The following is a 27,360-nucleotide window of genomic DNA, read 5'->3' on the forward strand; positions in this document are numbered from 1 at the left end:
GAAACAGAAATATACTGTCAACTTTAAAATTAACAAACTGTTTTTTCCTCCCCAAGTCACTGCTTTTAATGTCATCGATACCCAGTAATTTTTATGTAAAACTCTAAAATTATAATACAAAACAATATATAAGGAGGTGGGGAGGAGGTCTGAAATTGAATAAACCACTAAGGAAGAGTATAAATGTGGGAAAAAATATTGGGAACAAAAAGTAAACTATCTAGCTGCCCCACCGCACCTCTACCCCCAGGAAATAAAGTAAGTTTAGATACTACACATTTGAAAATTATTTTTCTAAGCTCTGGGAAGTATCTTATTTAGCACCATTCTCTTGGATTTGACCGGTACCCATCACAGCCTGCAATGCAGGAGACCCAGGTTCAATCTCTGGGTCAGGAAGATCCCTTGGAGTAGAAAATGGCAACCCACTCCAGTATTCTTGCCTGGAGAATTCCATGGACAGAGGAGCCTGGCAGGCTACAGGCCACGGGGTCACAAAGAGTCAGACGCAACTGGGCTACTAATACTTTCACTTTTTACTTTCATCACCACCACCCACCCCCTGCCTTTACCTCTAGGGAGACATGGGTGGGTCTCCAGGGGTGAAGAGGACAGGATGGTAGCATAAAATACCAAAGGTAAAATAGAAGTGCTTTAGGAGGTTGTGTGAAGACCCCGAGACTACTGACGTGGTCACATATCCTTGGCTGCTCTGTGCTCTTTCCTCAGCTGTAATTCCTTCAACTTGGTCATGCTGCCTGTCGACGTCCCTGCCGTTCTTGACGCCTTGCCAGAAGAAGACAGGATGGAGATAGCTGAACGGTACTTTTTTTTTACCTGTGGTCTCTACTGTCATCTGTGTTCCAGAAACATGCCAGGTGCTCTGAGAGATTTCCAAGGAGCACGCAGCGCCTGAGCTTGCAGCCCCACAAAGACATGGCTGACACTCAGCCAGACCCTCAGCAGATAAGATGCTGGATTCGTGGTGGAGAATAATAAATAGTCTCAGGTCTCAAACTGGCTGGCCTTTCAGTGCTGCAGGTGCTCAAGGAGGGGTGAGCAGAGTGGACTTCCAAGGCTGCAGAATCACATGCACTTGGGTTAGTATTCAGAGGGCAGGTAGGATTTGGAGAGGCAAGAAGAATATAGCTCCCACCCCAAACAAATAAAATATTTTTAAAAGAAAAGTCAAAAAAAAATTTTTTAAGAAAAAAGGGGAAAAAAGAAACCTACGACCCCCAAAGTAAATAAAAAACAAAAAAATTAAGGAAAAAGAGCCTCCAAACGAAGGCACTTAAATTTTATTTTATTGATGAGCATCCAACATCCAGTGAGAGTGTGTCTTTGAATCTGCTGTGGTCACACCCACTTTGGCTCTTCCCAGGTGGTGCTAGGGGTAAAGAAAACATCTGCCAATGCAGGAGACATAAGAGACGTGGCTTGATCCCTGGGTTGGGATGATCCCCTGGAGAAGGAAATGGCAACCCGCTCCAGTATTCTTACCTGGAGAATCCCATGGACAGAGGAACCTGGCAGGCTACAATTCATGGGGTTGCAAGGGTCGGACAGGACTAAAGCGACTTAGCACAGCACGCCCACTTTAATATTTCTCCCTGTAAATAACCAGTGAGTGAAGGACTAAATACTGGTTTTTGTGAGACCTGCCCACTAGCAGTGGTACTTGGCAATACTTGGACGTCTGAGGCTTTGAGCCCAGGTCTGAACAGGGAAGTGGAGTGTCTGCTACTCGAACCCCAGAGCATGCGGGCCTTTCCTGAGGATGCTGCAGCCACGTGGGTGGCCGGGGTGACACAGTTGCTTGACGTTCAGTTTGCGGAGGCAGGTGAGGAGATGCTCTGCAGACCCCTCCCCGTTCAGCACTGATGTTCAGACTCAGGAGTCAATTTCCTCACTCATGTGCAGACTCAGGAGTCAGTTTCCTCATCTTTGAAATGAGAACAGTCGTTCCTACTTCACAGGAGTTGTCAATTAAGGAAGATGAGGAGGAGGAGGAGGAGGGTAGTTGTAGCAGTAACATTTACTGAGCATTAAACGTGCGTCAGGCCCAGCGCTTGGCAAGAGTTTCATTCACTCCAACAATGAGGTCTTCTTATTTTCCATACTTTGGAGATGAGGAAACCGCTAACGGGAAGCAGTTTTGCAGATCACTGTCTTGTAAATCACCAGCATCAAGATTGGCACAGAACTTGGCGCAGAGCAGCCGCTTAGCGAAGATGAGGCGATTGGAGTGCCTTTGTGCAGTTTGCAGTGGTGTTTTCCCAAACAGAATACGGCTCTGCCCACCTCTGTGTATGTTTCGCTGTGAGGAGAGAGTTCCTGTTTGTAATTCTAAATTTTGAAGCCTCTGTTGGTCTTGGAGGCATTTCTCTTTGAGTGTAGCAGAGACAGCCACTCAAAATAATTGTCTCCTCTTCTACAGAAACAGAATTGTTGAAACTGGAGGCTCAGTGTCACCTGAGTTAGGTCATCCACGCGACTCGGCCTTTACCAAGAGAGGGCAGGAGAAGACGTGAGATGTCCTCCTGAGGGCAGGACCGGGATGGAGCGGGTTTACCTCCTGCAGACACTCCCTGCTTCCTGGAGCTGGAACTCACACTTGCAGTGACCCAGCTATAACTGGTAGACAACCAAGCGCCAGGCCAGGGGTCCACAAACAGCCAAATCTGGCCTACCACCCATTTTTGCAAAACACCTGTTTCATTGAAACACAGCCACACTCACTCACTTGAATGTTTTCCACGACGCCTTTCAGGCCGCAACAGTGTGCGCATGCTCAGTCGCTCAGGGTGTCCAGCTCTCTGCGACCCCGTGGACTGCAGCCCGCCAGGCTCCTCTGTCCTTGGGATTCTCCAGGCAAGAGTACTGGGGTGGGTGCCGTTCTCTCCTCCAGCGGATCTTCCTGACCCAGGGATCAAACCAGTGTCTCTTATGGCTCCTGGATTGGCAGACAGATTATTTATCACTAGTGCCATCTGGGAAGCTAATTGTAAAAGAGACCCACGGAGGCCTTTACTGGAAAAATTTCCTGACCCCTGCTGTAACGGGTAGCAGACCTCAAGATAAGAATAACCTCAGTCCCTGTAATTTCTTCTCTCACCTGTAGATTATTTAGAAGCATATTGTTTTCTTTTTAAAGCAGTTGTGGATTTTTTGGTTATCTTCTTTGCTGTTGATTTCTAATTGAATTCCATTGTGGTTACAGAACATTCTCAGAATGATTTCAACCTTTTGAAATATTCATGCTTTCCTTACGGTCCAAGATACGGTCAATATTGGTAATTGTTGTATGTACACCTGCAAACAATATGCATTCTGTAACCCCATTTTTCCTTTTCTTGGGGATGGTTTTGATCACTGCCTCCTGTACAATGTTGTGGACTTACGTCCATAATTCTTCAGGCTGTCTGTCTACCAGATCTAATCCTTTGAATCTTTTCATCACCTCCACTGTATAATGAAAAGGGATTTGATTTAGGTTTTACCTAAAGGGTCTAGTGGTTTCCCTACTTTCTTCAATTTAAGCCTGAATTTTGCAATAAGGAGTTCATGACCTGAGTCTCACAATCAGCTCCGGTCTAGTTTTTACTGACCGTATAGAGCTTTCGCATCTTCCACTGCAGAGCACGCAATCAGTCTGATTTCAGTTTTGACCATCCAGGGATGTCCATGTGCAGTCATCTCCAGGGATGTCCATGTGCAGTCATCTCTTGTGTCATTGGAAAAGGGTATTTGCTATGACCAGCTGAGGAAAGAAGAACAGTGAGAGGCAGGGGAGAAAGAGGAAGATTACTCAATTGAATGCAGAGTCCCAGAGGATATCAAGGAAAGAGAAGAGGGCCTTCTTAAATGAACAATGCAAAGAAATAGAGGAAAACAATAGATGAGAAAGACTAGCGATCTCTTCAAGAAAATTGGAGATATCAGGGAATACTTCATGCAAGGATGGGCACAATAAAGGACAGAAACAGTAAGGACCTAACAAAAGCAGAAGAGATTAAGAAGAGGTGGCAAGAATACACAAAAGAACTACATAAAAAAGTCTTAAAGGCCTGGATAACCACGATGGTGTGATCACTTACCTAGAACCAGACTTCCTGGAGTGTGAAGTCAAGTGGGCTTTAGAAAGCATTATTATGAACAAAGCTAGTGGAGGTGATGGAATTCCAGCTGAGTTATTTAAAATCCTAAAAGATGATGCTGTTAAAGTGTTGCACTCAATATTCCAGCAAATTTGGAAAACTCAGCAGTGGCCACAGGGCTGGAAAAGGTCAGTTTTCACTCCAGTCCCAAAGACGGGCAATGCCAAAGAATGTTCAAACTACCAGACAATTGTGCTCATTTTACATACTAGCAAGGTTATGCTCAAAATCCTTCAAGCTAGGGTTCAACAGCATGTGAACCCAGAACTTGCAGATGTATAAGCCGGGATTAGAAAAGGCAGAGGAACAAGAGGTCAAATTGCCAGCATTCATTGGAGAAAGCAAGGGAATTCCAGAAAATATCTGCTTCATTGACTATGCTAAGGCCTTTGACTTTGTGCACCACAGCAGAGTGTGGGAAACTCTTAAAGAGATGAGAGTATCAGACCACCTTACCTGACTCCTGAGAAACCTGTATGTGGGTCAAGAAACAACAGCTAGAATCAGACATGGAACAAGGGACTGGTTCCAAATTAGGAAAGGAGTATGACAAGGCTGTATATTGTCACCCTGCTTATTTAACTTCCATGCAGAGAACATCATGCAAAATGCCAGGCTGCATAAATCACAAGCTGGAATCAAGATTACCAGGAGAAATATCAACAACTTCAGATATGCAGATGACACCACTCTAATGGCAGAAAGTGAAGAGGAATAAAAGAGCCTCTTGATGAGGATGAAAGAGGAGAATGAAAAAATCTGGCTTGAAACTCAGTATTAAAAAAAATTAAGATCATGGCATTTGATCCCATCACTTCATGGTAAATAGAAGGGGAAAAACTGGAAGCAGTGACGGGTTTTATTTTCTTGAGCTCCAAAATCACTGTGGACGGTGACTGTAGCTGTGAAATTAAAAGACGCTTGCTTCTTGGAAGGAAAGCTATGACAAACCTAGACAGTGTATTGAAAAGCAGAGACATCACTTTGCCAACAAAGGTCTGTATAGTCAAAGCTGTGGTTTTTCCCAGTAGTCGTATATGGCTGTGAGAGTTGGACCATAAAGAAGGCTGAGCACCAAAGAATTGATGCTTTCAAACTGTGGTGCTAGAGAAGATTCTTCAGAGCTCCTCGGACAGCAAGGAAATCAGACCAGTCAATCCTAAAGAAAGGCAACCCTGAATATCCATTGGAAGGACTGATGCTGAAGCTGAAGCTCCAATACTTTGGCCACCTGATGAAAAGAGCCAACTCATTGGGAAAGACCCTGATGCTGGGAAAGATTGAGGACAGGAGGAGAAGGGGGTGACAGAGGATGAGATGGTTGGATGGCATCATCAACTCAATGGACATGAGTTTGAGCAAACTCCAGGAGATGGTGAAGGTCAGGGAAGCCCGTTCTGCTGCAGTCCGTGGGGTCACAAAGAGTCGGACATGACTTGGCCACTACCTAATGTGTTACAGTCCATGAGGTCGCAAAGCATCAGACATGACTTAGCCACTGAACATCAACAACTATAACAACAAACCCCATTTTTATTTTTATTTTTTTATATATATAAATATTCATTGCAGCTTTATTTGTAATAGCCAAAAACTATTGGGAAAATCCAAATATTCATCAACAGTTGAATAGATAAGCAAATATGAAATACTACTCAGCAATGAAAAGAAAGAATTACAGAAATACACAATAATATGGACTATTCCTCAAAATCTTTATGCTGAGTGAAAGAACTCTGCCAGGAAAAATAGAACACATATTGTGTTATTTCATTTATATGAAAGTCTACAAAATGCAAACTATAGTGTCAGAGAGCAAATCATGTGTTCCTATGATGGGGTGTTTAAATGTAAATGGATTACAGATACTTGACACAGGATACACAAGAAAATGATGGGAATATTTATCATGATCAAGAGCGTATATATATGCCCAAACTAGTGAAGTTTGGTATACTTCAATTATACCACAATAAAGGTGAATTATCAATTCACTGTATATGTGTGGGTCTAGAAGTGTCACTCCTAAAGATTTTATCCAAGAGATAATATGAAATGAAATGAACCATGTATCCACATAATAGATTTGGAAAAAAAAAATGTTCATAGCAACCTTATCCATTGGAGTTAAAAGCTAGAAAGAAGCAAATGTCCACCAACTGGAGAATGTGATATATCTGGGACTAGAAAATAATGAGTTACTGATTCACATGATAAGACAAATGATTCTCTAACACATTATGTTAAGCAAAAGTATCCAGATATATCTTTGGTGGTGGTGATTTAGTCACCAAGTTGTGTCTGTCTCTTGCGACCCCATGGACTGTAGCCTTCCAGGCTCCTCTGTCCATGGAATTTCTCAGGCAAGAATACTGGAGTGGGTTGCCATCTCCTTCTCCAACAAACCCCATTTTTAAACTGCTTGTTATTCTCTACTTATAAATAACCATTCCTACTGTTGTTGGTTGATAGAAAGCTATTTATCAGTCTTATACTTTCTTTAACGTAGATCCAAGAAGTAGAGGTGTGAGTAATGTTGAAGGAATCATGTAACTCTTAAATGACTGCAGTACTTTTCTGTTATTCCTTTCAGTGAGCTCTGTGAACAGAGTATGGACATTATGCTGACTCCAGAAATGATCGAAGCAGAATTCCCAATGCTGGACTACAGGGACACCAAGGAAAAGTGAGTAGATGCTTTATGCCTTGGGAAGAGGTAGCCCAGGATAAAATGTGTCCTACATGACATCCAGAACTGTTTGAATCTAAAAACATGTCCAAAGAGACACGTTTCCAGTACTTTAGGTATTTAGACATGTATCCTGTTTACCAGCCATGCCACCTCCAGCCTCATTGCTTATCTTCAGGCACTGGGCCTCAGTCTCCCCATTCATAATGTGCAGAAAACAAAACCTCTCTCCCGGGCGGTCGTGAGGATTCCATGAGATGCCGATGTGAGGATACCTCTCCGGGTGCTTGCTCTGCACATGTGAACCCTTTCCTGCATCTCTGCATCAGGGACAGCTAGCTAGGCAGACATTACCATCATCCTTCAGAACTCGGTTTTGAAGAATACTTTGGTAAAGGAAATAACCACTAGAGTTCATATGGTTTGTAAGTTTGAAATTCCAGATATCCTTTTAGAATTATTTAAGTCTTTTTAAATTACTAAAATGTTAGGAAATATAGAAAAATATAAAGAATGAAATAAAAACAATAACCCTACCACCCAGGGGCAGTACCTTGTACATTTTGGTATGTGGTCTTCCTTCCAAGTATTAATACTTTAATTATTTAAATAACCACAAGCACCTACTGTATTTTGTATATACAATCTGTATATACAGTCGTCCCATGGTAACCATGGGGATTGGTTCCAGGACACCCCCCAGCCTGGGTACTAAAATCTGTGGATGCTCAAGTCCCTTATGTAAAATGGCATAGAATTTGCATATAACCTATGCACATCCTCCTGTACTTTAAATCATCTCTGCATTACTTATAATACCTCATCCAGTGTAAATGATTTTTAAATAATTTTCAGCATGCAGCAAATTCAAGTTTTGCTTTGTGGAACTTTCTCATATTTTTTTCCTCCTGGGGGTTGGCTGAGTCTGAAAATGCTGGACCTGTGGACACAAAGGGCCAACTGTGTTTAAGTGAATTCTATCATATTGTTCATATTGTTTTATCTTCTAGACTTTCATTCAGCATATTGTTATCATATGTTTATAAATACAGATATCCGCCTTTATATCTTACTGGTAGATATACCATCATATATCTATATGATACACACATCATATACCATCATGTGCTCACTGATCTTTCTCCTGATGATCATGGTAACTCTTCAATCTTTTGCTCTTGCTAACAGGGCTGCAACAGACTTCCTTGTGCCATAATTCCTAGCAAACTTATCAGACTGTCACCTTAGGATAAACTTTGAAACATAAATACTAAATCCATGTTCATTTTAAGGTTTTAATACATAGTGCTCTGCACCATCCAGGAAACTATCAACAAACGTCCTACCAGCAGAGGTCAGGATGCCCACATTCAAGTGCCCTGAACAATGTGGAATGTCATCCAACGCTTTTTTCTTCTTTTCCAACATGATAGGTTGTTAATGACCACATTATTGTCTTAATTTTAACTTCTTCGTTTATGAGTGATGGTAAAAATTTTCCTACACTTATAAAATATTTTTATGGGGGGCTTTTTTTGCCTGTATTTCAGAAAGTCTTTATCTTTTTCTTATTTGTAAGAATGCCTCATATATTAAGGATAATTCCCCTTCCTTGTGTATGCTGTAAATGTTTTAGTTTGTCTGCTTTGTTCAGGGTGTTTGGAGGAGGCCCTGCCTTTTCAGAAAGGAATGCCCACATATCTTAAAGGAGCAAGGGGTTCCTTTGGTTCATTTGCAATAGTAACGGAAACCTATAGCAAACTAGCACTTCTCAGAAAGTAGATTAGCAGCTTCTAAAACAAACTTTAGAGAAACAAAATTTTAGTAGAATTTCAGTGAGCTTCTGTTTTAATCAGCTATTTAGCAACAAAATATGTTACACTACATAGTACATCTGACGCCTCAACAAAGAGATGCACTTTGCATTTTGTTTCAGATTTCAAACATATGGCTAAGAGTTTTAAATAAAACCTTTTTTTTTTCAATTTGAAAAATTGCCCCTGGACTTAGACCAGTTTGCCCCACAAGCAGGGTAATATCCAATACCTCATTGTTTACTTGCTGTTTCACCTGGTTTTTTCACCATTTTGACTACAGAAAGTAATATCAAATGCCATTTGATTATCAAATGAGTATTAAATGAAATAGAACTTATTACTTTATATATCTTCACCCAAAGAAGAAAATTCTCTTTTCTTTTTTAATGTATTTCAGCCACTTTACCAAAAACACAAAAAAACAGAAAAAACAGTAAACTCTAAGCATTTTCTGCACACCAAGTTATTATTTTTTTTCAAAACACTTATACATTTCACACATTTTCAATAAATAGATCCATGGCATTTTGAATTCACCTGTTTTGCAGTTTAAATTATTTTTGTACCTTTTTTCATGTGCCAAAATTATCAATATAATTATCAGTTTATTGGCTGCATAGTATTCCAATGATATCTCACAGATGATTTTTTTCAAATTTTTATTGTTGCGTAATTGATTTACATGTTGTATTAGTTTCAGGTGTACAGCACGGTGATGTGTGTGTGTGTGTGTGTATACATACATATGTGTATATATATGAAATACGGGGAAGGAAATGGCAGCCCTCCCCAGTATTCTTACCTGGAAAACCCCATGGACAGAGAAGCCTACAGTCCATGGGGTCCCAAGAGTCAGCCACGACTTACCAACCAAGCCACCACCACGTGTGTGCGCTAAGTCACTCCAGTCACGTCCAGCTCTGCAGGACGCTACGGACTGTAGCCTACCAGGCTCCTCTGCCCATGGGATTCTCACACACGTGTGTGTGTAGCCTTTTTCTCAGATTCTTTTCCCTTATAGGTTATTACAGGATATTGAGTAGGGTTCCCTGAGCGGTGCGGCAGGGACTCAGTTCTGAAATTCTCTCCGTGCAAACCCAGCGTGACCCGACGCTCAGTCTGTCTTCCCAGTCCTCATTTGTGCTTTTCTTCACCTCCTTCAGCTTCAGCTGGAAGCAGACAGAGTGTCAGACAGACACACATGCGAGCTTGGTCAGACAGGGACAGAAATAAAACACACATCAGTGACACTTAATGTCCCCTTGAAGACTGCTGTCTACTTGGTTTCTGGCAAACACCTATTTTCATGGATGCAAAGAATCATCTGCTCCTTCTTGAAGGCTGTAATCAACCCAAGAGCTTCCTTGCTATCTTGATGGTGCTCTCACTCTCTCAAGATCTACTAAAGAGAATTATACTGCAAATATATCCAAGAAACTGTGTGTGTGACTTAAGTTGCTGACACATTATTTAGCTCCTTTAGATTGTCACAATATCACTCAGCCATTAATATATTTAAGGGCTGACATGAACTACATATTTTTAGACTGATTTCATAAAGTGGTGTCAATTAAATTTTTTAATTATATGCATTAGGGAAGTTTTAATTTTTCATTTTGAGATATCTCTCCTTTTTCAAAACTTTCAGGCATTTGCCAAAACTTTAGGCAGTTTCACGCTCCTTAGGAAATATCTCACAAGCACTTAATTTTATTTTTCTGGTTTTATTGAAGTGTAGTTGATTTACAGTGTGGTGTTAATTTCTGATGCACAGCAAGGTGATTCAGTTATAATATACTCTTTTTCGTGTTCTTTTCCATCATGGTTTATCACAGGGTGCTGAGTATAGTTCCCTGTGCTGCACAGTAGGACCTTGTTTTGTCCATTCTCTCCGTACTGTTTGCATCTGCTCACCCCAAATTCCCATCCACCCCTCCCCCACCCCCTCCCCCTTGGCAACCACAGGTCTGTTCCCTATGTCTGTGGGTCTGTTTCTATTTTGTAAGTCAGTTCTGTATTAATTTTTTATGTTCCCCATGTGAGTGATATCCTATGGTATTTGTCTTTCTCTCCTGACTTACTTCACTTAGATAGAGAGAGAGAGAGAGAGATAATAATCTCAAGGCCCATCCATGTTGCTGCGAATGGCATTCTTTCATACTTTTTCGTGGCTGAGTAATATTCCGGCGTGTGTATGTGCCACGTCCTCTTTACCCATTCCTCTGCTCATGGACACTTAGGCGGCTTCTGTGTCCTCATTGTTGTCGACACTGCTGCTGAGAGCACAGAGGGGAAACAATTTTCTCTTGAATTCTTCTGACTGGGCAGATCATATAGCTGAGCTCACCGTCCTTAGACGTCTGTACTTTCAACCAAATACACTAAGCCTATCCCCCCAGATATTTGGGAAGTTCTACCCTTCACCATGCCAGCAACATCCAGGCTCCACATCAGCCACCCCTCGACCCAGGTGCAGAACCCTCCCTCTTGAGTCCCACCTTCCAGAGCCATTGTCAGAGTCAGAGATACTGCGTGTCCACTTTACTCATAAGGAATCAGCTCCTGCCCGCTGAGCATTTAGAAGCCATCATGCCGGGATGTCCATGCATAAGTTCTCATTTCCCCTTTGCAACAATCCTCAGAGATGGGAATGCCCCCCACGTGTACCTCTGGAAACAGAGACTGAGAGTTTAGGTCACTTGGCTCGGCTAAGAACCTAGTGCAGCTGAGACTGGAAATCAGGTTTGAATCACTTCCAGCCAGGTGTTTTCACTGGTAACTAACTGATCACTAAGTATGCTTTATACTGTGTTTGTGAATAAACAGCTCCTCCCGTCTTCATGAGGCATCACTGGTGACCCTGAACCCAGAAGCAGGGTGGTGCTGGGTGAACTGACTGTTTTAGGAGGTGCCCGGATGGGGGGTCCTCATCGGGTTTGTGTTTTATATATATGTATATGTATGTATTTAGAGAGGCGAAAGACCAGGCACAGCCAACGGAGAAGGCCGGAGAGAAGGTGCTCGAGGAGATGAAGAACCTGCGGAGCAAAGCGCTCAGCTCCTACCTGATCCTAGAATGAAAACCACCAGGGGATCAGTGCTTCTCACGTCCTTTCTGCAGGTCACCATGGCCCTGTGTCTGCTTATGTTCCGGCCATTTTAATCCGGGGAATTAAAGTTTTAGAGAAAAAAGACTGAAATACAGATGATGTACATATTTTAAACTTAGTTTTTTCTTTTTAAAAATAAAATGTCATTAGTATGACGGCAGTGTTTGGAGCTTCTTGCTGCAAGATTTAGTGTGGGCACAAAGGCTTCCGCGTGCTGAGAGGCTGGGAGCCCTTCGGAGGGGCCAGAGGCCGGAAGAGTTGGGGAGGGGTTGCTCCCCCGCCAGTCCCCACGGCCCCTGAGCACCCCTGACTCTGCCTTTGGGAAGGGCTCCCAGGAAGAGCAGTGCTGGTGAGGACACCGGCTCCTGAGCAGCGTGCAGCAGCAGACACAGGGGAGGAGGCCAGAAATGGAGGGACACTGTGGGGCGACTGGAACTTGCTGCCTGGCCTGGGAGGAATGAATAACACGTGTGTGAGGATGCTCAGAAGCAGCTGGGGTGGCAGGGCTTTGCCTTGGGGTCAGGAGTCCTGGTGAATAGTCAGTAAAAAGCAGGCCTTTTGACTGTGTGTGTTAACATGACTCCGTCCTCATGCATGAGCTGGCTGCAGGTCAGAATCACATGGAGAGCTTCATAAAAACCAGCTGAATCACTGCTGTCTTTAAAATAGATAACCAACAAGATTCTACTGGGTAGCCCAGGGACTCTGCTCAATATTCTGTAATACCCTATATGGGAAAAGAATTTGAAAAAGAATAGATACATGTATATGTGTAACTAAATCACTTTGCTATGCACCTGAAACTAATGCAACTGTTAATTGTACTCCAATTAAAAAAACAAAACAAAACAGCTGAATCAGATTGTCTGGGGTAGGACCCAGGCAGTAATAATCCTTAAAGCTCTCCTGGTGGACCTAACGTGCAGCCAGGAGTGAGAACCACCGGCCTCCAGGATAAAGCCTAAACTCCTCTTCCCGGGGCTCCAAGCTCTCACTTCTCTGGGTTCTGCTTCTAGCTTTCCTCTGCCCCCTGCTCTCAGCTCTCTCTATAGGGCGGTGGAGACTGCTGGCTTGGGTGGCTGTCTGGTTGTGGGTGGATGCTGGTCCTCCTCTTAACTAACCACGTGGCCCCCTTAACATCTCTGAACATGTAAGACCAGGCTCCAGTGCTCACTGCCCTCAGGGCTGTGAGAATGACTTTAGGAAACTTGCAAAGGGTACCTATTATTCAAGAGTAGGTGAAAAATCTGAGCTCCTGCAACTTGCAGGGTAGGACTGAAGCAGCAGTAATTTAAAAATTTTTTTCATTTTGAAATAATTTTAGACTTAAGGAAAACTTGCAACACTAGCACAGTGAGCTCACATATATAGTACCCCGCTTCCCCTGATGTTGACATCTACTGTGGCACAATCATCTAAAACAGGAAATTAAAACTGGCTGGGGGCTTCCCTGGCGGTCAGTGGTTAAGAGGGTAACTACCACTTCAGGGGGTGCGAGTTCAGTTCCTGCTCAGGGGACTAAGAGCACATATGCCTCGTGGCCAAAAAATAAATAAAGTTTCTTGAACTGAATCAAAAAATGAAAATACAACATATCAACTTTTTAAAATTGCAAAAAAAAAAAAAGCCTGGCTCAGCGTCGTTGACCAGGGCTCCTTGCTTTCCTCTCACCTGTGGCAGCCCTCAGTAACCCCTGAGCAGCAAGGCTGCCAGCCAGCCCGGCCCCGGGGCCCTGCCTCACGGCACCCCCCCGGCCAGCCCAGCCCCGGGGCCCTGCCTCACAGCAGCCCCTGCTGCCCTTAAAGAAGTTCGAGGGTGTCTGGGTCTCACCACCAAAGAGATGAATCAGCTCACAGGACTCAGCCAGGCATGGACACAGGCATCTGGTCACACATTCTCCAACAGCGGGGTCTTCAGCAGAAGTTTCTTCTCAGATACTCTTTTTGCAGGAAGTTTGTTAAAGCTGTTGTGAAAAGACTTCAGAGGAAGCGAGACACGGGAAAGAGCCTGAAGACTGACAGACCATACTTACGCCCCCAGTAGTGACCAGTGCCAGCCCTTGTGCACACACACATACACTCATAGGCACACACATGCCCTTCCCAGGTCCAGTGCAGCATCTCTCCCACTAGAGGCCATAAGAAGTGGACCCTTTCTTATGCGATCACTCTCCCCAGTGGCAGAGTTGATCTGAACCTAAGGACAGGCTACTTTTCAGGTCCCCACTGCCTGAAGCTCGACCAGCCACCCTTAGGGCACCAGTGGTCCTGCCGCTCCCCCAAACCCTGGCCTTCCAAAGCCCCCGCCTCAGCGTCAGGCTGAAGCATCTGAACTGCAAGCCTAAACAGGGTACCCAGGGCCTCTCCTGTAACTTCCAGCCAAGATCTCTGGACCTTAAACTAAACCGGTTTCCCACCTTTTCCTGGATGCTACATCTAGAGGACTTGCCAAGACTAATCTCCTGCTCCGTTGTGCGGTTTACCTCAGCCAGCACCAGGAGTCAAGCTGGCTTAACCAAGAGGTGAAACGAGCCCAGAAGCTGGTTCCTACCACCCTCAGTCATTCACATCATGAACTGCAGGAAGGAGGGCCACTAGTGAATCGTTGCAGACGGAGACATCGATCTTCCTCTTTCTGTGCTTCCAGATGGAGAATCCCCAGGAGAAGAGCCATGAACCAGGCTGCAGGCCCCAAGCCTCCCCCCAGCCAGTGGAGCCACACAGCTAGCCTATACTGGGGGAGGGTGCTGATGTGGCCAGGGCAGTTTTGGATGAGAGATGAGACTGACGTTTCAAAACAATGAGACTGAGTCTTAACCAAAGTGATATTGTCTAAGTAACCAACATTGACTGACAAATTATAGACTCAGACTGTGCATCCTTAGGGGAGCCTACTAATAAGCAGGAAATGAGATGGTTTGAAGAGTACAGCTGGTAGCAATTATTGGAAAAAATAAAATCTTTCATTTATTCGTAAATGAACTGATACTACTCAAACTGTTCACACTATAGTCATCACCAGCTTCTGATATCAAAAAATATTAAGGAATGAGAAAAATTATTATTATTGGTAGAAATATCGGATCTGGGAAGCCAGAGGGGGCTGTGCAGAGCAGCCAAGGCAAGGGACCCAGGGTCTAATTTGGTTTACATTCTACCAAATTATAATACCAGTATTATAATAGATGGCATGCTCATTAAAGTTAGTATTTGTGGCAATAGGGAAACTAGTATAAAAGCAAAGACAAAAATATTTTATATTAGAACAAGGTCTGTTTAAGTAGTCAAATTGTAGTTAAATTTAAAATGGTATGACTCCAGGGACTTCCCTGGTGGTGGTGGGGTCCAGTGGGTAAGACTCCATGCTTCCAATGCAGGGGACAAGTGTTCCCATCCCTGGCTCAGGAGGATCCCAGATGCTGTGGGGCCAAAAAAGAAAAAAATGGTATGATTCAATGACATTTTAAAAATACATCTTTTCGGTGGTCTGCCTCTGAAATGGCCACTGAGCCACTGTCCACTCCCAGGGCCAAGTAGCGTGGTCTGACATGTGCCCAAAGCTCTTAGAGTTTGGTCTCAAGTACCATTCCTGAGAAGGAAGCAAGGAACCTTGGAAAGTATCCGATTCTATATCTCAGCACAAGGATAATTAAGATGTTCCTGGAGCATGCGTTTGTTGCCAGAAAGAAAGTATGCTTTCAAAGTGATCCGGGGACAATTTGAAAGGATAAAGGAGCCAGTTGAAAGGAGCTCCCACTGAGCAAGTTGTGACAGTTTTGGCACTAGAAAGAAAGCAGTAGCTCTCTACAGAGCCATATGAGACATGCTAGGGGAAAGGAAGGGGGAAAAGGCACGGACAAGATTTTAATGATGCTTACAGTATGTTGATGAAGCCAAACTATGTGTATACTGCACTGAAGTTTTGGTCAGCATCAAAATTTCATCATTACAAATCAAACAGCTGAAATATTCATTGCCCTCCTGGTAGGAGATGCAGAATTGTATCAGCTCTACTCAAGCAATGAAAAATTGTGGAGGATTTTACTATGGCAAAAAAGACTTAGGCTTGAGAAGTCCAATTATCTCCGTAAATAAATGCCAACTCATGACAAATCCACCTGGACCCTTGTTGTTCTGCACCCCTGTCCTGGGCAAGAATATCCCACCAAGGGTTCAGTCCACAGCACCTCAGGGTAAGGTGGCCCATGAGGGTGGTTCTGTGCTCCAGGATTAGGGGAATACATTTGAGATGTCAAGATGAATGAAAGAATCTACCTAGGTTGATACTTCTGTGCTGGGTAGGTTATCTGTAATAACAAGTTTTATTCCTCTGTTTTATATGTACTTCATTTAAGATGTTTAAAACAGGTTCTGTTTACAGAGAATCTGTTACATTTCTGTGTTTTATTAGATTTATAAGAGTTGCTTAGTGGTTAAGAATATTTTGCTTATAAGATTTGATTTGGGAATAAGACTACTTGGCAGGGGTTGGATATTGTTATATTTAAGAGAATCAACTAAATTAAAGTCGAAAGCATAGTTTGAGATGTCCAAGAGAATTTGACCAATTAAGTACAGAAGCGCTATGGTAAGATTAAAGGAAGATTTCATTATAAAGCCCATGGTTAATTGACAGTTAACCAAAGAACAGGTAGAAACAAAATCTTATTTTTATACAAAGATCACTGAATTTATTAAGATAATATTTGTAAATTGAGGTTTTAGGCTTAAGAGGTACGAGATATTTAAACTTATCCTTAATCAATAGTAATTAAATAGTAACTGATAGTAATTAAACCATAAGTAACTCTTTAAGTATTCCTTTCATGCCCAGAAGCCTCCTCAGAAAACATTTTAGGAAGAAATAGAAAATCTGAAAGCCCTATGACAAGTGAGGAGATAAAATCAGTAATCAGAAGTCTCCCAACAAGGGGAAGTCCTGAAGCCAATGGCTTTACTGGTGAAGTTTACCAAATATTTAAAGAAGAACTAATGCCAATCCTTCTCAAACTTTTCCAAAAAATTGAAGAGGAAGGAATTTCTCCTGATTCATTCTATAGCCAACTTCACTCTGATACCAAAGTCAGATAAAGACACTACAAGAAAAGAAAACTTCAGGCCAATTGCCCTTATGAACATTAATGCAAACATTCTCAACAAAATAGGAAGTCAGCAGCATGTTGAAGAGATTATACATCATGACGAAGTGGGATTCAATCCTACAATACAAGGATGGTTCAACATATGAAAATCAATCAATATAATATACAACATCAACAGAATAAAGAACAGAAACCACATGATCAACTCAACTGATGCAGGGAAAGCATTTGAAAAGTTCAACACCTTTTCATGAATAAACACTCAACAAACTAGGAATGGAAGGAAACTGCCTAAACATAATAAAAGCTATATATGAAAAATCCACAGCAAACATCCTAGTCAATGGTGAAAGACTGAAAGATTTTTCTCTTAAGATCAGGAACAAGACAAGAATGCCTACTTTCACCAGTTCTATTCAACATAGTCCTAGAAGATCTAGCCAGATTAGGCAAGGAAAAGAAATAAAAGGCATCCAAATTGGAAAGGAAGAAGTAAAATTATCTCAGTTCATAGATGATACAAAATTACATTTAAAAAGCCCTAAACATTGCCCAAAAACCTGTTAGAGCTAATAAATGAATTCAGCAAACCAGCAGGATACAAAGTCGACACACACAAGTCAGTTGCTGTACACCAACAATAAACAATCTGAACAGGAAATGATAGCAACTCCATTTACAATGGCAACAAGAGGATAAAATGCTTAGGAATGACCTTAACCAAAGAGATGAAGGACTTATATACTGAAAAGTATAAAACACTGCTGAAAGAAATCAAAGAAGACATAAATAAATGGAAATACAACCCATGTTCATGAACTGTAAGACTTAATATTATTAAGATGGCAGTACTACCCAAAGCAATCTAAAGACTAAAGCAATCCCTATCAAAGTCCCAATGATATTTTTTGCAGAAATAGAAAAATTCATCCTAAAATTCATGTGAAAGTTCAAGGGACCCTGAATACACAAAATGATCTTGAAAAAAAAACTAAGCTGAAGGATTCATACTCCCTGATTTCAAAACTTACTAAAAAGCTACAGTGTCAAAACGGTGTGAGTGCATGCATAAAGACATACATAAAAATCAATGGAGGGTTTTCCTGGTGACTAAGACAGTAAAGAATCCACCTGTGATGCAGGAGACCTGGCTTCAATATCTGGGTTGGGAAGATCACCTGGGGAAAGGAATGGCTACCCACTCCAGTATTTTTGCCTGGAGAGTTCTAAGGACAGAGGAGCCTGGTGGGCTACAGTCCATGGGGTTGCAAAGAGTCAGACATGACTGAAGTGATTTAGCACATATAATAATGGAACAGAATAAAGAGTCCAGAAATAAACCCTGGCATATATGATCAAATGATTTTTGACAAAGGTATGAAGACTATTCAATGGGGAAAATAGTCTTTTCAGCAAGTGTTGCTGAGAAAACTGTCTATCCACATGGATCCTTACCTAACAGCATATTCAAAAATTAACCCAAAATGGAACAAAGACCGAAATTATACAACTCTTAAAAGGAAACATAGGGCAAAAACTTCATGACACTAGCTCTGGCAATAATTTTTTGGATATTACACAAAAGGCATGGAGAACAAAACAGAAATAGGAGATTTGGAATTTATGAAAATTAAAAATAATGTGCATCAAAAGACAATATCCTCAGATTTAAAAGGTAACCCACAGAATGAGTGAAAATATTTGCATCACATATCTGTGACAACTCCTAAAACTCAACCACACACATACAACCCAACCCAATTAAAAAATGGACAAAGGTTTTGAATAGACGTTTCTCCAAAGAAAACATACAGATGTCCAAGGAGCATATGAAAGGGTGCTCAAAATCGCTAATCACTAGGGAAAAGCATATCAAAACTACAAGATACCACCACATACACATACTAGAATAACTACTATCAAAAAAACAGAAAATAACACACATTGATAAAGATGTGAAGGAATAGGAACGCTTGAGCACTGTTGGCAGGAATGCAAAACGGTACAGCCTCTGTGGAAAACAGGATGCCAGGTCCTCAAAAACTTTAAAAGTGAAATGAACATATTATGCAACAATTCTACTTCTGTGTATTTACCCAAAAGAATTGAAAGCAGGGCCTCGAAGAGATATTTGAACACTCATGTTCACAGTAGCAAGATCATAATAGCAAAAATGCGGAAGCAACCCAAGCGCCCATCAGCGGGTGAGTGGATAAGCAAAACCTGCCATATTCACGTGGTGCAACATTCTTTAGCCTTAAAAAGAAGGAAGTTCTGATTCCACTTACAGAAGATACTTAGTGGTCAAAATACAGAGACAGAACGTAGAATGGTGGATGCCAGAGAGCAGAGGAAAGGGGAATGGAAGTTATTCTCTGATGGATACAGAGCTTCAGCATACGAGATGAAGAGCTATGGAGGTGGACAGTGGTGACGGTTGTACTACCACTGTACTATATGCTTTAAAATGGTCAAGATGGTATGTGTACATCACCACAATAAAAAAAAAAAAAAAAGCAACCATCAGATGCTCTTTTATCCATCATGGATGCTTATCCCTGTATTCATATCCTGTTCATCCTCTAATCGAGTCGCAATCAATCACCCACCCCTTGCAGGCCTCTCAGACTCCACTGTGACTTTACAAAGCTTGGTCCATCACCAGCAAATTTCCCACAACTTCACCTGTACTTCAGGGTCTACAGACCTCTTCTGCAAGTGGCCAGATAGTAAGTGTTTTAGGCTCTGGACAGACTGTCTCTGTCCTGGCTACTCCCCTCTGCCCTCTAAGGGACAGCAGCCACAGACACGCGTGAAGGATGGGCTGGGCCCCGGCAGGCTGACCCCTGACCCTCACACAGCAGCTGGGAAGGAGAGCTGACAGGCGTGACGCCGCTTCGCGGACCGTGCAGTGCGGATCACTTGGGAGCAGCTGGGGCAGGGCCCCGCCAGCCAGCACAGAGCGCTTCCCGACGGGAAAGGACGGGACCTGGCGGGAGGACGGGGCGTGAGCTCCGACGGAAGTCCGCCAGAGGCCTCCTGACCCACGCCCTGACGCTGGTCTCTCCAGTGCTCAACAGGGACGGCCCAGACAGCCGCCCAAGGCCGTTCACTGGCTGAGGAGACCCGGCTGGGGCTGAGTAGCCAGGGTCCCGCCCCGCCCTCCGCCCCGGAGCTTCCCGCCCCCGAGCTTCCCGCCCCCTTTGTCTCTGCCCCCGGAGCCCCGCCCCCAAAGCCGGCGAGCGGGCACGCTGCCTCAGCCCCGCCCCCTAAGGCCCCGCCGCTTTGTCTCCGCCCCCAGAGCCGGCCGGCGTGCTTTGCGCCTGGCCCCGCCCCGCCCACGTGTTCGGCGTACCTGGCGCGGCGGCGGCGGAGGTGAGCGCGCGGCGGGGGCGGGCAGACAGGCGGGCCCCTGCGGGCCCCTTAGGCGGTGTGTTCCAGCCGTGGGCGTAGCCAGGGGGATGCCGCTTGGAGCAAGGGTCCTGCGGTCCTCCGCCCAGCCGCCTGCGAGATGCGCGGCACCCCCTCCCACGCCTCCCGGGGCGCGCGGCCTTGGTGCTGGGGTCCTGGGGGAGTTAGGACCTACGTTTGGACCCTTTCTGTCCTGGCTTTGGTTGCCTTGTTGGCGAAAAGGCACAGTGACGTGACTCTCAAGGAATATGCTGCCTTCTTTCCAGCAATTTACTTGCTAAGTAAACACTTTACAGACAGAAAGACAGTAAGCTTCAGCCGAAGTTAAACAATTGTGAATTTTACTGAAATATTTTCGGATGAAATAATAGTATGGCCCTACTGTGTTTGGAAATAAACTAGCTGGAGGGGATTATGCGTTTGAGTAGAGATGAAACAAAGCTAGCCATGACTTGACAGATTGAAATTAGTTTATAATACACTATTTTTTCCACTTTCCTGCGTGTTTATAATTTATCATAAAAAATAATCTATAGTGGAAAATATGCTGTGGACAGTTGTGTTCAAATACTGGGCCTGTATTTGTCTGCTGGAGCTGTAGTGACAAGAACTGGGTGGCAGAAATGTGTTTTCTTGAAATGCTGGAGGCCCGAGGTCCAAGATCAAGGTGTCAGCAGGGCTGGTTTCTTCTGAGGCCTTTCCCACTGGCTTGTAGACGGCCACCTTCTGGCTTGCGTCCTCGTAGTCCTTCTGTGTCCGAATGTCCCACTCTGGATTGGATTAGAGGCTATCCTAATGACCTCACTTTAACTTAATTACCTCTTTAAAGAGCCTGTCTCTAAATACAGTCACATTGCTCCTCCTGGAGTTAGAACTTCACCATATGAATTTGGAGGGACATAGTTCTGCCCATAGCTCTGCCACGTTACTAGTTGAGGCCTATCTGTGCCTCCGTGTTCACCGCTTTAAAATAGGCACATCATAATGATAAGGGCGCAGAGTTGTAAGGATTCAGTTGTTAAATAATATGTGTAAAGGTCTCAGAACTGTGTCAGGCATATAGTAAGGACGGAGTAAGCTGAGAATGTGTTTCGTGTTTAAATTATGCTCAGGTTCAGTATGACAGTGGGGTGAGAGGTGGGTTGCTTGGGGCCATTCCGTGGGAATCAAAGTTGTAATTATAGCCATTCCATGGCTTCCCGAGACTCCCTGGTGGGGCCATCAGGATCATCCCCCCCAGCTTCCTGGGTGGCCCAGTGACCAACACTGACAGGCCCGTGGTTGTCTATGGGCAGCGAGTGGACTGGCAGAGCTCAGCGGGCTCCCAACTGAGAGATGCCCTGACCCTGTCTCAGGTGGCCCGGAAGTTCGCCTTGGCCGAGGGGCGTCTGCTCCTTGCAGACCCTGATTGTTTCGTGTGTGTTTATTGACTCAGCACAGACCCCCTCGTGGGCCATTGTCACGCACACATTTGGTAAGCGGTGATGCAGAGTCAGAGTGGGGCCACTTCTCGGCTCCTGTGCGTATGGCATCAGTTAAAGGGGATATGGCCCGGGGGTGTTTGGTCTGCAGGCCGACCTCGGCAGTTGTTGGCTCACTTCTCTTTCTCTTGGCCCAGGTTACAGTGGTGGCAGCCCTCATGGCAGGTCCGCTGTGGCGGGCCACGGTGTTTGTGCAGAGACACAGGACGGGCCTGTTGGTGGGCTCCTGCACAGGCCTGTTCGGGGCCCAGATCTCGTACCACCTCTTCCCCGATCCTGTGGTCCAATGGCTATACCAGTACTGGCCCCAGGGCCAGCCGGCGCCTCTGTCCCCGGAACTGGAGAGGCTCTTCCAGGAGGTGCAGCAGGACATTGGCATCCCCTCGGGCCACCACTTCGAGGCCTTTACCACCTTCACCTTCCAGCCTGTGAGTGCCGGCTTCCCAAGACTCCCTGGCGGGGCCGTCGTGGGCATCCCTGCCAGCTTCCTGGGTGGCCCAGTGACCAACACTGACCGGCCCGTGGTGGTTTACGGGCAGCGCGTGGACTGGCGGAGCCCAGCAGGCGCCCGGCTGAGAGATGCCCTGACCCTGTCTCACGAGGCCCAGAAGTTTGCCTTGGCCAAGGAGGTGGTGTACCTGGAGAGTGGGACGGCCGCCCTGCAGGCCCTGCCAGCCCCAGCCTGCCTGGTGGGCACCTGGGCGCTGGGTGTGGGGGCCAAGCACGCCTTGGGGCTTTACGGGGGCCCCATGAGCTTGCGGGCCGCCTTCAACTTGGTGGCAGCAGTGGCAGGCTTCGTGGCCTACGCCTTCTCCACGGACTCTCTCACCCACGCCCTGGAAGCCTGGCTGGACCGCCGCACGGCCTCCTTGTCTGCAGCCTATGCCCGGGGTGGGGCGGAATTCTACGAGAAGGTTCTGTCAGGCAACCTGGCTCTTCGCAGTCTGCTGGGCCAGCGGGGGGAGAAGCTCTACACACCCAGCGGGAACGTCGTTCCCAGACACTGGTTCCGCATCAAACACCTGCCCGACACGGCCCGCCGGGACTCGGTGCTGCAGATGTGGCGGGCAGCGCTTGGGCCCGGTGGCGCCTGAGGGCCTCATGGCCCGGACGGTTCCAGCTCAGGCAGGTGCCGCTCGCCGTGGACTCGGAACCCCACAGCCCAGTGTCAGCAGACTTGCAGCTTTGGGGGGCAGCCCAGTTCCTGCCCCAGCCCACCACCCGTGACCCAAGTCAGCTCGGACACGTCCTTTTATGAATCTGAGCCTTGGCTCCTCTCCTGTAAAACGGGGCTGATGTAAACTCCCTGGCATGCCTGTGGGGTTGTGTGAGGTCACTACAGGAGGGCCTGGGTGCCAGCGCCTGAATAAACAGAAGGCTGTCTTCCTTGCTGTTTGATTACAGGGGGCTAAAGGGGTCAGACAGAGAAGGCAGTGGCACCCCACTCCAGTACTCTTGCCCGGAAAGTCCCATGGACAGAGCAGCCTGGTGGGCTGCGGTCCATGGGGTCGCGAAGAGTCGGACGCGACAGAGTTTTCACTTTCACACATTGGAGAAGGAAATGGCAACCCACTCCAGTGTTCTTGCCTGGAGAATCCCAGGGCCGGGGGAGCCTGGTGGGCTGCCGTCTATGGGGTCGCACAGAGTCGGACACGACTGAAGCGACTTGGCAGCAAAGGGGTCAGACCGCACTCCCCACCGGAGGTGTTTGCGGGGTGCAGCCGCTCTTACGGTCCTCACCTCATAGTTTGCCTGGTGGTCAGGTCCCAGTCTCTGCCTCCTGTGGAGAGGGTAAAGGTTCTGAGGGGCCGAGAGGAGAAGCCCGCATGGGCCCAAGAGCTGAGAGACAGAGCTCCCTGTGGGGCTTTGAGGGAGGTGTATCCACTGCAGATGGCAGCTCAGAGAGGCTGGGTGCCCAGCAGCCCTTCTGGGCCCCAGGAGAGCCCCTGGGCCTGAAGGAAGGAGAAGGTATTGCTGGAACCTGGCGGGACCTCCTGCTCGGAATTCTGGCTGAGGGAGAGGGGGAGCAGGCCTGCAAAGCTGAGGCCCTGCAGTCAGGACAGAGCAGGTGAGTGTTTGGGGAGGAAAGGGAGGGTAGGGACCATGAAGGGAATGGGAATGGAGCCAAGGGGCGGTGAGGAGAGCAGAGGGGTGCCGCTGGGCAATGGGCCAGGCCTGGTGTCCCACTTGGGACTGGGGGAGGCTGCAGCCTTTGGGTTTGTTTCCCTCCAGTCCTCAGCTGGATAGACAGACCCCCCACTTTTGGTGCTTGGACAGGAGACCCCAGCAGGGAAGGTGAGGAGAGTTGTGATGAGTCAGCCAGGTTCCCTTGGTCATTCCTGTGTTCTTTTAGTTTTATTTTATTGAAGTATAGTTGATTTACAATGTTGTATTATTCTCTGCTGTATAGCAAAGTGACTCAGTTATACAAATACGTATGTATCTTTTTCATATTCTTTTCCATTATGGTTTATTACCGGTATTGAATATAGCATTCTGTGTTACACAGTAGGACCTGGTTGGTCTGTTCTCTGTGTCCCGGTTTGCATCTGCTAATCTCAAACCCCCACACCATCCGTGTCCCACCCCCACCCCCTTGGCGACTACCAGTCTGCACTCTGTGAGTCTGTTTCTGTTTTGTCGGTAAGTTAATTTGCATCACATCTTACATTCCACATATAAGTGATGATATCATTTGGTGTTTGTCTTTCTCTCTCTGACTCACTTCACTTGCTATGATCATCGTGAGTTGCATCCATGTTGTTGCAAATAGCATTATTTCATTCTTTTTTGTGGCTGAGAAATATTCTGCTGTATGTATGTACCACATCTTTTATGCATTCATCTGTCAATGAACATTTGGGTTGTTTAAAGTCTTTATTCAGTTCATTATAACATTAACTCTGTTTTGGTTTCCCAGCCACAAGGCATGTGGGATCTCACCTCCCCAACCAGGGATCAAACCCTCACCATTCCCGCACCAGAAGGTGCAGTCCGACCACTGAACGCCCCGTACAGTTTTCATGGTAGCTGCACCTGCAGTGCTCCCCATTCCCTCCAGCATTTGTACTTGTCCCTTTTAATGGTGGCCGTTCTGACTGATGTGATATCTTATTGTGGTGTTGATTCTCGTCTGTCTGATGATAAGTGACGTTGAGCATCTTCTCAGGCCATTCATCTGTCTTTGTTGTTAATTTGACTGCACCAGGTCCTAGTTGCACATGCAGGATCTAGTTCCCTGACCAGGAGTTGAACCCAGACCCCCTGCATTGGGAGCGTGGAGTCTTAGCCACTGGACCACCAGAGAAGTCCCCATATGTTCCTTGTGTTGGTGACTGTGTTTCCCGGAAGAGGCAAAGAATTCAGGCCTGGTGTCGGTGTAACTCAGGGCAGAGGGTATGATTAGGCCCCACACAGGAGAAACACAAAACCAGGCCAGGAGGCCCACTCAGGAGGGGCCGGTGGTCCCTGCCAGGAGACCGTGGATGGAGTGAGCAGGCAGGGCTGGCCTGTCTTCCTGCTGGGTCCTTGGTGGTGAGCTGGGCTTGGCGCTCTGGCCCCGTGCTGGGCGATCCTGGGGTCTCTGCCCTGGGCCCAGCAGATGGCCCTGAGGGCACAGCACTGCTTCTCCCAGGTCCCTCGGCAGCATTGGCCGAGGCATTGGCCACAGGCTTGACCAGCGGACAGATGGTCCCACCCCCCGCCAATTGCTCTCAGTGCTGCAAGAGCTGAGAGGAGGCCAGGCGCTCCTGCTGCTCCATCCGGAGGGAGGGGAAGAGAGACCTGGTGCTGGTGGGGATGGGGAGGTGTCCTCCTGAGACGCACTTACTTGGCTCCTTCTAGTCCAAATTGCAAACTTGGTCTCCACTCAAGGGCTGTCCTCAGACCCCACACACGCTGCCCATGGCCCGCTCCAGGCCTGGGCTGACTGTGACCCCTGCTCCCCGCATCCTGCACATCCTTGCCATCTGCTGCCATCCAGAACTCTCCTGCTGCAGGCACGCAGCAGCTCTGGCTGAGAACGTGCCTGGGACTGAGCCGTCCTCCCCATCACCCCTTCTTCCTGCCTTGTGGCTAAACCAGGGCGCAGCCTGATGATCTCCCTGCCCAGAGACTCCGGCTCCATCCCACCCTCCCCAGGTGGTTCCTCGCATGGGCTTCTGGCCATTCTCCCCACCTCTTCCAGCTCTCAGAGCACAGGTCTGACTGGGTTCTCTTCTGCTTAAAACCCTTTGCAGCCATTCCTGTGGTGGTGGTCAGTAGCTCAGTCATGTCTAATTCTTTGCCACCCCATGAACTGTAGCCCTCCAGGCTCCTCTGTCCATGAGATTTTTCAGGCAAGAATACTGGAGTCGGTTGCTATTTCCTTTCCCAGGGGATCTTCCCAACCCAGGGATGGAACCTGTGTCTCTTGGATCTCCTGCATTGGCAGGGGGATTCTTTATCATTAGCACCATCTGGGAACCACCCTTTACACCTTAGTGCTCTTCCTAGACTTTGCTGCCAACTGTGATTAAGTAATTAAGTGACCATGGCTGAGCATATCCTCTGCTGAAATGAACTGTCTGCACAGGCAGGGTTGTATGTCCCGTTTACAACTCTCGACTGAGGCGCTCCACATTTGGGGATAAATGAACAAGGCTCTGAAGCTCCACAGACACAGGCTTGGCTCCTTAGGGCCTCTGAGCAGTTACAGAATGGCTTCCTGGGTGCCCTGGGCACAGCCACTGTGAATCGTGTGTGACCCTGTCCGTCCTTCCTTCCCGACTTGGGACCTTCCAAGGGCATGGCCTGGCCACGATTGCTGACTTCATGGGGGAAACCGGGACGTTGTGCATCACTTCCCTTCCGGTAGGGCACAGATTACTTCTCAGGGCTCCAGGGACCCCTTTCTCAGAGGCTTTAGGGAAAGCTGACTCCCCAGATTCTGTGATATTTTGTGCCCCTTAAAGCAGTTCAGGGCTTTATCCCAAAAAGGTTAAAACCATGTTCTGTGGTCTCTATAGCCTTTCACCCCCTGCCACTTAGAGGTGACTTTTCATCCTCACCTCTTTTACCAGGAAATAAAGGTCACTGAGCCGAGATTTCTGGAACTCCCAGGGGAGACCGTCCAGCTAACTGAAGGGAAAGGGTCCACCCTTTCCGTAATGTTTAGTGCTGCGGTGGGGATGGGGAGGTGGGGTGGGGTGTTTATGGAGCCTTAGGAGGCCCCAGCTGAGAACCGGGGTACCTTAGGCAGTAGAGAGCAAAGAGGGGGCAGCAATTCCTCGGTGGCTCAGATGATAAAAGAGTCTCCTTGCAATGCAGGAGACCCGGGTTCGATCCCTGGGTCGGGGAGATCCCCTAGAGAAGGCAGTGGTAACGCATTCCAGTGTTCTTGTCTGGAGAATCCCATGGACAGAGGAGCCTGGAGGGCTACAGTCCATGGGGTTGCAGAGAGTTGGACACGACTAACACTTTCACTTTCTTTCCTGCCACTTTGTCAAAGTGACCTTGAACAAGTGACTTCACACTTGTGATCCTGAGTTTCCTATCTGTAAAATGGGGACATTAATATGTATCCTACAGGATTGTCCTGACAGTGAAAGTAA

At 46.3% G+C, this 27,360-nt stretch overlaps 2 protein-coding genes and 1 long non-coding RNA gene across 3 annotated transcripts in view; 2 read left to right on the forward strand and 1 right to left on the reverse strand.

The window, feature by feature from the left end:
- The window catches only part of CFAP221 (cilia and flagella associated protein 221), a 123,192-nt gene extending 111,261 nt beyond the window's left edge, over positions 1-11,931 (forward strand). The window contains exons 22-24 of the mRNA XM_020914527.2: positions 730-822; positions 6,754-6,846; positions 11,638-11,931. Coding sequence (XP_020770186.2) covers positions 730-822; positions 6,754-6,846; positions 11,638-11,746 — 295 coding nt within the window. The 3' untranslated portion in view covers positions 11,747-11,931. The remainder of the gene's footprint in view (positions 1-729; positions 823-6,753; positions 6,847-11,637) is intronic.
- On the reverse strand, positions 9,110-19,944 carry LOC139038082 (uncharacterized). The gene is made up of 3 exons (XR_011491021.1): positions 19,585-19,944; positions 13,607-15,194; positions 9,110-10,939 (listed from the first exon to the last, which is right to left on the reverse strand). It is a non-coding gene; the product is annotated as an uncharacterized lncRNA (long non-coding RNA).
- A 230-nt stretch (positions 19,945-20,174) lies between these two features.
- TMEM177 (transmembrane protein 177) lies at positions 20,175-23,152 on the forward strand. The gene is made up of 2 exons (XM_020914526.2): positions 20,175-20,252; positions 21,907-23,152. Exon 2 carries the CDS (start codon positions 21,928-21,930, stop codon positions 22,861-22,863), a length of 936 nt encoding a protein of 311 aa, XP_020770185.2. The 5' UTR covers positions 20,175-20,252; positions 21,907-21,927; the 3' UTR covers positions 22,864-23,152.
- Positions 23,153-27,360: the final 4,208 nt, after the last annotated feature.

Source organism: Odocoileus virginianus, chromosome 13 (assembly GCF_023699985.2).
Source record: "Odocoileus virginianus isolate 20LAN1187 ecotype Illinois chromosome 13, Ovbor_1.2, whole genome shotgun sequence".
In the NCBI taxonomy this organism is placed as follows: Eukaryota; Metazoa; Chordata; class Mammalia; order Artiodactyla; family Cervidae; genus Odocoileus; species Odocoileus virginianus.